Here is a 13,086-nt window from a genome sequence, read left to right as displayed (position 1 = left end):
TGATTTAAACCTTTGGAAAAAGGAGAGATTTATTGTTTTGTTTTTTGTGTACGTTTTTTTAAACTTAGATTTTGTTGGCAGTTTAATATAAATGCAATTTATGACCCTGACATTGAAGAGATGACTCCTACCATCTCCATTCATTTCTATAGCAAGGACTTCAGCTCTCAAATCTTCAAATGTTCGGGATTTTTTCCAAGATAGCTGCCAAGTTGCAAGACTTGTTTCTAGCAGGACTTTGTGCCATATAAAAGACTAGCTTAATATACATAGGTATAACACATCCTGCATTTTCTTTGTTGCTCATGAAACTGTAAAGCCTGATCTGACTGTGTAGCTAGACCAGTGGGCCATCTGTGTAACAGGCCATGAGTCATTTGCAATCTTATAAATATCCTTTATCAGTGTCTAATGTCACAACACTATTCCAGCACAGGTTTGCTGTTCACAGCATCTTCCTAACACTCTTCTGTTAACATGATGCTGATGAAACAACCTAAAAAGCAGAGCTTTTTGCATGACAGATAAGAGGGTGTGTGTTTTGTTTTGTTTTTTTGCATTTACAATGTTGTGTGTTAGTTGTCGATAGCAAGGTGAGAAATAATAAAGAAAGAACACTTGATGCTGAACCTAGCATCAATATGATTAATCCTTTAAAGCTACGGCAATCCTGTAAATTGACATATTTTAAAACTGAACTTTACTGCTGCAATAAAATGTATTTTGGGGAAAGGAAGACCGTCTTTACTTCATACATGTTTTTTGGTTTTCACAGTTTCAAGCACCCATTTCTTGAAAGCATCCATTATCTCATAACTGTTTGCAAAAAAAAAAATTTCATACAATATTTTCTTCTCATAGGACTGTTTCAATACAAGACAATATAAAACCCCTTTGCTGGCAAAACCAAAATAATCCCATCAAAACATCCCTTTTCTGTATATATAAGACTTAAGTATAAGTATTCATTACAAACACCAGTCAGTAAAAATGTGTGTGGGACATTTTGGATTTTGAAAGGAATAAGAAGAAAAAAATCTCCTTTCACTGTAACGAGTTTTCTCTGCCTCTCAGATGTTTGTAGCCAGTTAAAAACATGGTACTAATGCATCAATCCCGTAGACCACAAGACTTCAAAACGTCTAACTTTATAGTACTAAAAAAACCTTTATATTTACAACCTGGTACATGAAATTATAATGATCTATAGGCATATGTTCTATGCAATGATTTGAAACACACCAACAAGTCCACCTTTGAATGACTCAAAATAAACAAAATGAAGGTTTTGGAGTGGCCTGGTCAAAGTCTGAGCTTAGATCTGATTGGGATGCTTTGGCATGACCTTAAACAGGCTGTTCATGCTTGAAAACCCTCCAGTGTGGCTGAATTAGCACCAACATTTCTCCACAAACACTTAATTTGTAGTTCATGCTGCCAAGGGTGGTACAACCAGTTATCAGGCTTAAGGGGGAAGCTACTCATTGCTTCCTTAAGAAAATGAAATCATGTATCATCATTTTGTATTTACTCAAATACAAAAAATATGCAAAAATCTAAGAAATCATGAAAGAGGTAAGTGTTTTTTCACAGCATTGTAACTTCACTCTTCATAACACCAGCAACAGGCGGTGACTTTTAAATAACTCATCAATCAGTCTGGATAGTGATGTGGTTACTTTGATTTACAGGCTTCATCTACCAATTCGAGTCATCGAACTAGACTTCTTAGTCATGTTCGGTTAGCAAATTTCTAGCCTTTTATTAAGTAGCAGATTTTTGTGTCTTTGCTTTGAAGCTGTACAGTTTATTTATATAGTTTGCTAACCAAAGTTGCTAGCGTTAGCTGACAGTACTTCCCCATCACCTAATTGTTGTCACATCCGGCTCCCAAATTAATAAATAAATGACAAATAACATGGTACTGACCAAAACACTAATGCTGAGGCTGCAAAACCGATAGGTAACATTTCAGCAGGTACAACCATCTTTTATATACAGTCTATGGTGTCACCCATGCTTATGCTGTTATTCTCAAAAAAATGTATACAAGTGTGAACAATGTTGTTTTGTTTTGTGTTAGCAGTGATTGTAATTGTGTAAATTGCCAAAAGGGCGATAAATTAATTAACGACCCAGCACTGGATTCAGAAAACGGCATTTGGATTTGTAGCAGTCAGAAAAACTGTAACATAAACAGCACAGTGGTCACTGAGTATGTTTGTGTTGTATGTGTGAAAGTAATGCATATTTATGTCTCATAATTTTTTTATCTCAGACTTTATAAATTCAATTTCTGTTTTTTCTCTCTCTCTTCCATCAATTGAGTTTTGTTTATTTCACTTTAGTACCTCGTGTCTTTCTCAGTAGCAATTCTTCCCGGCAGCTGGTGGCAGCGGGACAGCACAAGAGACGCAACATTTCCATCTTTATTCCTTCTGTGTCGCTTCTCCTCTCTTTCATCTCTCTCACAGCCATGTAATGAGGTATTTAGTCATTAGATAGATTCCCAAGGGGGAGATACACAGACAGACACGAGAGACCTTTCGCTTTTCTTCGTCTACCTCTCTCTTCCTCCTCCCAACCGGCCTCCCATTCTGTGCCACTAATAGGTTACTTAGTCTTATGAGGTTTTACCAGAGGGTTGCTGATTTAGTAACAGAGCTGATGCTCTGCTTAATGGCTCCTGCCTCATTCACATTAATCACCATCTGTTAGAACGCACACAGAGCACAGAAGAACCAAAGCTGCCTATTGATCGACTACCAGAGAATATATGAATGTGTCATAGGATTTCTTTCATAGGATATTGGTCTTTGAATATCACATGCACACAGCTGGTACTGCACAGCTGTTTTCTAGTGATGAGTTTCTGTATTCGGCTGATGTCCTTTAAAGGTTTTAGCGAGCTTTAAAAACACATTTAAACTCACCGGCCACTTTATTACTGTAGGTATACCTGTTCAACTGCTCATTGATGCAAACATCTAATCAGCCAAACACATGGTGGAAACTCAGTGAATATATGCATGTTGCCATGATCAAGGCTTATGTTCAAACTGTCATTAAGAAAGATGATTTTAAGTCACTCTGAATGCTGAATCGCTGTTTGTGACAGACAAGCTGGTCTCAGTATTTCAGGAAGTGTTGATCTACTGGGATTTTCTTCTACAACTATAACTAGGCTTTTAATGGTGGGGGATAGTTTCTTGGCACACTTTAGTATTGCTGCTGACCATGTTTGTCCCTTTACAGTCACAGTGTAGCCCCAAAGCTCAAACCACTTCAAACTGGTTTCTGGAACATGATAATGAGCTCACTGTACTTAAATGGGCCAATACAGACACCAGGGCTCAATTCAACAGAGGATCTTTGGGATATGGTGAAACAGGTTTGGATTATGAATATTCAGCTGACAGATCTGCAGAAATGGGCAGAAACTATATGATGCTATTACGTCAATATGAACCAAAACCTCTAGAGAATTTTCCAGCAACTTCTTAAATCTATAAAGAATTAAGGGATTTCTGAAGGTGAAATGGGGTCCAACTCAGTGTACATAAAAGTCTTATTAAAATTATTCTTATGCTATTTTATTTTGAACTAAGCACTGTGAAATGAATAGCACTAGTGACTGAGGTACTAAATATTGTTTGATGGGACTGAAACATTATTCCACATTTTGGATCCTCTGTGGAGATGTGTGTTTGCCTAAAACAGATGAGGTGAGTAATAGAACTCAATGCACTTTATTACCTAACAGAATTTATTTAGAACCCAAGATAACATACTTTATTGAATATATGATAAAAATCTAACAAACTTTATTTGATCATTAGGAACCCCCTCAATATGAACTGTTATTGAAGAAATATGCAGAAGGTAGATATATTTTTCATTTCCTTCTTGAGTCGGTCTCTGCGCAATAAACCTTCCTTTTTTCTTCTATTCTATTTTTATTTTCCCATTTTTGCCCCCCATGGTTCATCGCTTTGTTAGTGGATTTTAGTAAAAATGACAGCGAGCCCACCCATCCACCCACTCTTCCAATTCACCCACACTGAGAGATGAGAGCGCACATCCATAAACAGCAGGCATCGCATGTGCACACAGGCGCACATTCATGCATTCATAAATTTCGACACATGCACACATTCATGCACTCAAATTAATAAGCTGTGACATGTGCGCACGTGCTGCGCCTCCTCCACCCACGGGTGACACAGTGCTATCATTCCTTTCTTTAATCCCATTATTCGGCAACATTGACCAGAAAAAAGAAAATCCACTTATTCACATACTTCCCGTTTCTGTCCCTGATGCCAAACACACAAGGCTCTGCAAACACAACCAGACACCAACCAGGGGCAAGTGCAATTGCTCAGCCTACAAAAAAGCAATTTAATCAGGTGTGCTGTAAGAACATGGCAATTTCCTCACAGCATTTCATTTTCCACTAAATGGGAACACACAAATACAAACACAGGCTGAGGAAGTTTAACGCAAATCCCCTCTGCAACTGATGACTCATGTGTTTCTGTATTAAAGTGTGCGCTGATCTCATCAGCAAAGAAGGTAAGGGAATAAACAGGAAGAATGTAATCGTTCTTTACTGAGGGCTAAATAATTCTCAACTGTAACCAAAGCACGATGGAAAAATAGTAAAATACAACTGAGTTCGAGTGGAGCAAAGGTGCAAAATTCAGTCTCGAAACACTTTTTGGAATCACAAGTTTTTTGATCAACTTCGGTCTGATCTTCATCTAAGCCTCAATTTTATAAAACCATTTTCTATTAAAAAAAATAACATAGCTGGACTTGAATTTGAACTCATGCTAATAAAAGGGAATCTTTGTGCCAACAACTTCTCTAAAAGCTAGGGAGATGAGATCGCCCCTCGCTATAAATAAATGCACACAAAGTCTGGTTAATGTCTGAGTCTGGGTAGATGATGCATTACAACAATGCACAAAGTTGGAAAAAGCTACAAAAAGATTTCTAGAACAAAAAAAGAACAAAAAGTGAACAAAATGTGTACAAATGGAAGGAACCCTGGACTGTTGTTACTCTGCTGAGGAACACATCCTACAAATATTACAGAAGGTGAAAACTCTTATCAATGTAACTCGTTTAAAACGCTCGATAAAAATAGTGCTAATGGAAAGACAACTAAGCAAAAACTACTCTTCAGTGGAAAACAAAACAAAACAAAACATAGAGAATATCAGATGTGTGCTAAAGACCTCTCTGGAAAATGCTGATGAGCCAAAATGTGATCTTTTTGGTGAGAATGTATGTACCACGTTTGAGGGGAAAGGGCAATGTGAACAATGTGAAGCGTGGTGGAGGGATCATCATGGTTGGGGGTTAAATGTATTGTGGTCAGTAAGGAAAAATTCCCCTAAACACACAAAGAGGACACCACCAAATGGTTAAAAGAGATATAAAAAAACCAAAAAAGTAAATGAAACTTAGGAACATCTTGGAAGAAAGGGTGAAAAAATTGGCAAATCTCAAAAAACCGCCACAGGAAACTATATACTGTGCTGCTAAACAAGGGTCTATCAATTATTCAGTTCAAGAATTCAAGTTGACTTCTTACAGGTTGCAATGAGGGTTATTACTCAAGTGTTCTAATAAAAAAAAATGGGGATGAATATGTGTTAGTTTAGTGCAGGGGTAGGCAACTCCAGGCCTCGAGTGCCGGTATCCTGCAGGTTTTAGATCTCACACTGGGTCAACACACCTGAATCAAATGATAAGGTCATTACCAGGCCTCTGGAGAACTTCAAGACATGTTGAAGAGGTAATTTAGCCATTTAAATCAGCTGTGTTGGATCAAGGACATCTAAAACCTGCAGGACACTGGCACTCGAGGCCTGGAGTTGCCCACCCCTGGTTTAGTGAGACTATCGATGGCTGTGACCCGGGTGAAGATCCGTACACATGGTGAGTAATCAGTGCAGAAATCTTGGTATTTCCAAAGCTTTTGGGAAAAAAGAGAGAAGGGAGAAAGGGAGAGAGGAATGTGAAATGTTGATAGATTGAGGGATTCATAGATGTGATGATGACGGGCAGAGGAAGGAGGAGATGAGAGACAATAGGACAGGAATTATGTGAGGATAGAAGAAAGTCTCTGAGTGGTGTTGGTTGATTTTTAACAGCCGTCAAGTGGACTGCTCAAGATAATACGGGGACAAAAGATATGAGACAGGCAACATGATAAATAAACCCTTTTAAATCCAGTGGGATTAAAACAGATGAACAAAACGCAGTAACTATTCACACTGAACACTGTTTTAAAAGAAGGTTAAAAAAACTCCTAAATGTAAAGGACTGACACTGACTCACTGTAAGCTCGTCTGCATGCACCGTGTGCAGGGTGTGTTTGCTCTAAGAAAATGGGACAAATCCTGGATTCACTCCACCTGAGAGGTACAGATTAGCCATCATGCATTTTGAACTGAATCATCAGCAGATTGCGTGAAATGCTGCCAGCAGGACCAGTCGTCCACTTGACACAGCAGAACTGTGATTTGTAAAGCGCTTTAGTCTGGGACTGCTGTGTCAAGAGTCTCTTTTTGGTTGATGTGACGATTCTGAAGCTCCAGAGCTATTAATATCCCAAAGTCTGCCATCACTGACCATTCATAACTGGAGTGGGCTGGGGGTGGAGGGGTTCAGCTGAAGGCACATGACAAAAATGCATTACCCAGTGGTCCTATAATTCTTCATGGCCCAAATCTTCATACAGTAACTGTAGATTTGGGCCATCCATCCATCCATCCATCCATCCATCCATCCATCCATCGTCTTAACTGTTTATCCAGTCAGAGGAGCTGGGGGTATGAATCTTGGCCACCCAACTTGAATCAGAAGGTAGTACACTAAATGAGTACAGATTAAAGTATACACAGAAGTAGAACTGTAATCATTAAATAAACAAAAACGTGAAGAAATAAAATATTTGCTGCTTTTCTCTTCTGTGTTTTTTTTTAAAAAAATAAGGTTTGGATTACTGTTTGGCCAAAGCAACACTGTGACGGTGTCACTGCTGCCAAAGCGTCTTTCAGCTGTTCCCTTATTCACAAGGGGTCCCCACAGCAGATGGATCCACACATTAGTTTTGGCAGATTTTTTTTTTTTTTTTACACCAGACGCCTTTACCGACAAAACCATGGCAGGGATTCGTGCCCTCTCAAACCAAGGAGCTTTTGTGTGTTGGGCACTGGTGTCTCTGCTTTCACTCAGGGATGTGAAATTTAAAAAAATTATTTTTTTTTAAAGACATACCCTTCAGCAGCAAAACATCATGGAAAAAAACCCTCATCTACTGTAAGTCCACATCTGACACATTTAACTGCCATAACTTTTTTCCCAGAGTGCCATCATGGTGATAGTGAAATCTAGCAGGACAGAGCATCTCACCAGAGGACCCCCCCACCCCCTCCATCTGAGCAGCACGCAAAAGGCACATAATATCTTGCACCTCACAAAGTATCCTGCAGGAACAACAGAAATGCGTCACATTTCTTCATCAGATGACGCTTGCATATCTACTCCTTCCTTACTATTACAGCACAATGCTTGTGAGATGTCTTGAAAGGTTTTGAGAGCCTAATGTTATAAACAAGCAGTGCTTCTTAGGGACAAAGAGTAATGGTTTTAATATTATTATTGCATTTCTCCTTTAGCACTGCATTCAGCAGGGATCACATTTCCATATTACACTCGGACACATACACCGTGATGTATACACACATGAGCACCACCAGCACATTGTTGGAAAATTCATGAGTACATTAAGACTCGTACCTGTTGGCTGACACACAGGTCAGAAAGTAACATCTCAGAAATGATTCAGGTGCTCCTATTTTCCTCTTCTTCTACTCATAAAAGAGTGTTTGAATGACTGAGCGTCTATCGCTTGCCTTGGATTTCCTCCTGTGGCATGAATGTTAGTGAGATGAATTTATGAAAATATTAAGAAGCACTGTTCTTGTCCACCCACTCACATATGCAGAACTTCATACCCCACTCACCATCCCCCAAACACGCACACACACACACATAAACACAACATGGTGTCATAAACCGCCAGAGAGTGCACCACCATAAAAAGACATTGCAGCACTGTTGCTGCATTGGAGGGAAGAATATCTGCGTGCCATCAGATTTCCAAAGGCTCTTTCTCAGCGGACTCCCTGCATGCATGCAGACAACAACATACTCCTAAGTTTAAGAAGACATAAAAAAGACCACAAATAAATGAATATCAAAGGAAGTAAGATCACTTCCCTTTGCTGTGTGCGTGTATGCAGATCACAAGTGCCAGACCTAACCTAAAAACAAACAAAAAGCCCGTTACTCCAGCTGGTGAGTTCTCACACAAATCAGCACACACACAAACACGCACACACTAATGCTCTTCCCATCAGGCATTTGGCTCTCAGTTAGCAGTTGTCAGCAGCCAACAACAGCAGCAGTAACATCTCAGCTCCAGAAGAGACGAGGGTGAAAGCCTTACCTCGGCTCCCCTGCAGAGCCTTTACAAGCTGGACTGAACATCTCGCAGTCAGTGGACGGTGCAGCATTAGCAGGAGACCAGTGGACCAGAGGAGAGGTTGAGTGTATGTGTGTGTGCATATGTGAGAGAGAAAGGGAGACAAGGAGCGAGAGAGAGAGAGAAGGGGAGGGTAAGGGGAGAGCGCATATAGGGAGAGGGCGCAGCGATAAAGCACAGGGTAGGGCAGAATTATGTGATGAGAGACAGCGACAGTGAGTGCAAGAATGGGAAACAGCGTTACCATGGAGAGGACTACACCCAATCTCCTCCAATCTTATTAAGAAAAGGTACAAAAATATATAAATAAACAAAAAAGCGGAAGAGAAACTCGAGCTGAAAATAAAATTAAGGCAAATGTTTGTTTTGGCAAAGGCAGAAAGGATGGACCACAGGATCAAAGAAATAATTGTTGGAAAAGGATATGAATTGTTTCCAGGATTTTCCATGTTTAGGGTTTTTTTTTGCAATGTTCAAGGTTTTGTTCTTTACCTTTTGTGTTTAGCATTTAGTTTTCCCAGTTTAGGTCTAGTTAGGATCTTTCTTGTGTGCATCTGCCTTTTGTTTTTGTACTTTCTTATCAGCCATATTAAACGGCTCGCTTTTTGTTGATAGTCAAGTTTTGGTCCAAGTTCCTTCGTGTCTGCGTTTTGGGTCCACGCTACACAATACATACAGTCCTCCGCCAGACTGTGACAACATGATTGACTAGTGGACACATTGTGCGTGTGGTCAGTCACATCCATCCCTTACTTTGGTTTTACAAACCAATGTGGCAATAGAAAAAATGCTAAGATAAGATTTCAATTTATTTTAAAGGGACATCACAAACCAGGGAGTGTCGGGCTGATGTCAATGATTCTCACACGGTCTGTGAGTGCACTGAGCTGACATTTTTACATTAAACACTTACTTTCGATTTCGAACACATGGTTACTGTTTCCGTGAATAAAACTCTTAAACAGGCGCGCACTAAAAGGGTTTAAAGGAAAGGTCATCGATTTAGAAGTGTGACACGCATTTGAACCCCAATAGACACAGAAATCCAACAACCTACCAACACCAGGCGACCATGGGTGTCAGTTATTCAGTAAAGTTGATCCCCTGCTGAAGTACAAAGGCTGTCAAATCAATCTCAAACACACACAAACCTCCCTGCACAAACAGCATGGTTTGTGATTGATGTGCAGCTCAGAGGCCACAGTGTTCGACTGATGGCCCTAAACAAAAAAGCAAAAAAAGCAAAAAAAAATAACCACACACTGATCTCTCTAAAGTATTTCTTATTGATCTGGTTTCCTGCCTGCAGCCCTACTGACACATGAACACCCAGCAGTCCTACAGAGAAAGAAACCAAATAGGGAGAAGGAAGGATTGAAATTGGTTTAATTAAATTCACCCCCACAGCTCCCCCCAATGGAAAGACTGAAGCAGACACAAGTGAGCCTACAGGTGCTTCTGAAGTCACTGTGCTCCCCTATTACCCACCACACACATCATAAAGACATACCCCACCTATCATTTGTTGAGTTTGCCGTCTCTCCCTTTAATCTCCAGGCAGTTTAATGCTTGCGGATCCTTTGTCAGTTCTAATTGGTCCTGCTCGTTGGGGTTGCCTTGGAAACCAGTTTAGAAAGTGTTGGCTGGAGGTCTGCCAAAGGTTGTGATAAGATTAGCTGTTATGGCCCACTGTAACCAACACTGTGCGCATTATGCAAACAGAAAGTAGTTGCAGTGATGCTGTTTGTTCCTCTTTTTTTTTTAAAAAAAAAAATGGTGGGAAATATAAACAAACTAATTTCAGCTCTCTTAAGTTTAACATGGAACATGGCGTTACTGCATGGTTCACTTTACTGCCATTACATACATGCATGAGGGAAAATGTTCTGTGATGGAAGATGGAAGAGCTTTGGCTGCTGTTGGTATATGACAGCGGGTATCAGTGTTGCATGCTGTCTGCCACAGTAACAAGTCCCCCCACCCCCAAAGGCCTAAATCTGTCTTTGTGAGCTTTGCTAACAAGCAAAATGTCTGAGTCTTGTCAGGGTGAGGTTATGGCACATGCCAGGAGCTTCTTGTCCAATTATATAGTCAGACATATATATGCTGCTGACACTCTCTCTGTCTTTGTCTCTCTGAGACACGTGACCGCCAACCACGTGACTTTAACTTGCCTGTCCGTGCCAGTTTGAACATGTGACAATCATGGAACAAGTGAATAAGATTACAGTCACACAGTCAATGACCATCAGCCACTTGTTAGAAGTAAAAATTAGTATTACCTGACAGCAGGCAATAGTGCAATAATACTACAACAGTGGCCAAAGCTTTTACAGCTTACCTCACAGGTTGCAAGTGGAAGCTGAAAGCTCTTGCTCAATGTAACCACTTGATTTAAATTAATACGTCCTTTATAACAAAAACAGAAAATGATTGCTAAAGCCCCAGTCACAAAGGTCCAGAGACCTGTGACTAACCACCGCCCTTTGTGATTGCTTATTTACCGCTAGCATATTGGGGCGAGTAGTTTAAATTAAAGTGGAAAACTCGTCTGCAAACACTGGCTAGCTGCTCTCCAAGCTGTAGTGCAAATGTAAAAGGAGCAACACAAACTGAAGTTGAGATCTTTGGCCTTCAAAGTAAGAGTTGCACCTTGTTAAACCTGTTGGCTGCAGGGCTGAGGTATAACTTGTTTTTGAAACCGTCACACTTTCTGAAGCTGTATGACCACTGAGCTACTATTTTGGGACAATTTGTGCAAGAAACTAGAGGAAACTGTGATGATCCTCTTGCAATCAAAACAATCACAATAGATTTTTGGTGCAGCGGGTTCTTTACCTCTGGTTTACCCCATCAGCACACATTTTTCCATAGCCCATCCAATATGGTGCATTTATATTTTATTTTAATCCATTGAAACATGTTAAGCAAATGGCTGAGAATGAATGAATACATTTACAGCAATTTGGGAAATGACAGAATAGGAACACTTTCATTTGAAAGCCTCATATTTTTAAAATGTATTTTTTTTTTTACAAAACAAAGCTAACCCAATCATATTCGCTCTATAATTTTCTTATTCTTTTCACTTGGACAAATCTTTTTCTACTACAGCTCACAATACACTTGCTTGAGGATATGCAGAAACTATTCCATGTCAGATTTTGGGGGGTTTCTGGACAAAGCCAGATAATATCATCTTGTCACTGAAAGTGATCTCTTTAAGACCTTGTAATGTGTAATACCAGATTAATGCCTGGGTTTGAGTCCTGTAAATAGGAGACAGGAGCACCTGTCATCACAAGCAGCACAAAGGTCTAGTGCATTAAAAGAGCATGTTAATCCTAAAGGTCATACAGCCATAAATTAGGTTACATGCAAAGAGAGGAAGAGTGAAGTGGGACAGAAACAAGATGTGTAAGAAGAAGATAAGCTCCTGCTCTTTTGTCTTCATGGTATTCAAATTAAGAACCAGAATACAAGTATTATTTGTATTGTAGTATTATATCTTTGTACATTATATTCAGTATTCAGTATAATAACTAAAGAAGCAGGCACAGTTTTCAAAGACACATTTAAAATAGGGTTTAAGTCATTAAAATGTTAAGCTTTTCAGGTAAAACCAGGTTGTATAGATGATAACGTAAAACAACATGGAGTATCATCTCAGTTCAGTGACTGGAGTAATGTGGATAATACTCATTATAAATGACAGGGGGATAACATACAGTCCCTTCCCAGCCACACATATTAGGACAAAGAACAGACATCAGAAAAAACAAGCCTCTATAGTAGGAAAAATAAAAAACAATATTTGAGTATTAAAGATGTTGTAGATGTATTTAATTGGCTATATCCGCCCATCGGTTTTCTTGTGAGGACGCTGGAGCCCATCCCAGAGAACACTGAGCAAGAGTTGTGATTTAACCCTGAGGATATACTATTGGGGAAATTTATAAATATGTTGCACCATCCAGGCTTTGTTTGTGGTAGCTGGCTTAACAAAACCTAAAATCCCACCTGTAGATAACAGGTGTCACGACAGTGCTTATCAACTAGCTCTGTTAAGCTTTTCTGCTTCAGCCTTGGTTTGCGCCTATATAAAAATCTTGTGCTACACAAAACGATCCCTGTGAGCGTCGCCTACTCCAGTCAGAGATGTGATTGATTGATCATGATGATGATAAAATGGTGATTAAAAGTGTAATAGTAGTCAGGTATGCCTTAACAACCTGCATATGCAAAATAGCTTCCACCAGCTGTGAATCCACACAGCACTTAAAACATGCTGTCAATTAAAAAAAAAAAAAAAAAAAAATCTGTGAAAATGTGGCACTTCCAGACTTTGAACCATAACTCTTAACACATGTTGAGCATAAGGTACCAGCCAGAGATCCACTTTTATGAACAGAAAACTCTGGCTTATAGCTCAACTGAGTTTGGCATCCCGTTAATCTCACCTCTTAGTCCTTAGTGGAGTTAGTGGACGGATTTTCCCAGATCCTATCACTGACTGTATGACT

General features: G+C 39.6%; 1 protein-coding gene across 4 annotated transcripts in view; it reads right to left on the bottom strand.

The window, feature by feature from the left end:
- The window catches only part of LOC113035696 (rap1 GTPase-activating protein 2), a 93,733-nt gene extending 85,072 nt beyond the window's left edge, over positions 1-8,661 (bottom strand). For 3 of the 4 annotated variants that reach the window (XM_026191325.2, XM_080288460.1, XM_080288461.1), the window contains exon 1: positions 8,528-8,616. In XM_026191325.2, coding sequence (XP_026047110.2) covers positions 8,528-8,568 — 41 coding nt within the window. In that variant the 5' untranslated portion in view covers positions 8,569-8,616. Of the gene's footprint in view, positions 1-8,527 lie in introns of all 4 variants that reach the window. The other variant, XM_026191323.2, reaches the window with a different exon arrangement.
- Positions 8,662-13,086: the final 4,425 nt, after the last annotated feature.

This window comes from Astatotilapia calliptera, chromosome 14 (genome assembly GCF_964374335.1).
Source record: "Astatotilapia calliptera chromosome 14, fAstCal68.1, whole genome shotgun sequence".
In the NCBI taxonomy this organism is placed as follows: Eukaryota; Metazoa; Chordata; class Actinopteri; order Cichliformes; family Cichlidae; genus Astatotilapia; species Astatotilapia calliptera.
Note: the sequence above shows the minus strand (reverse complement) of the source record. Positions and strands in the feature narration are given on the sequence as shown.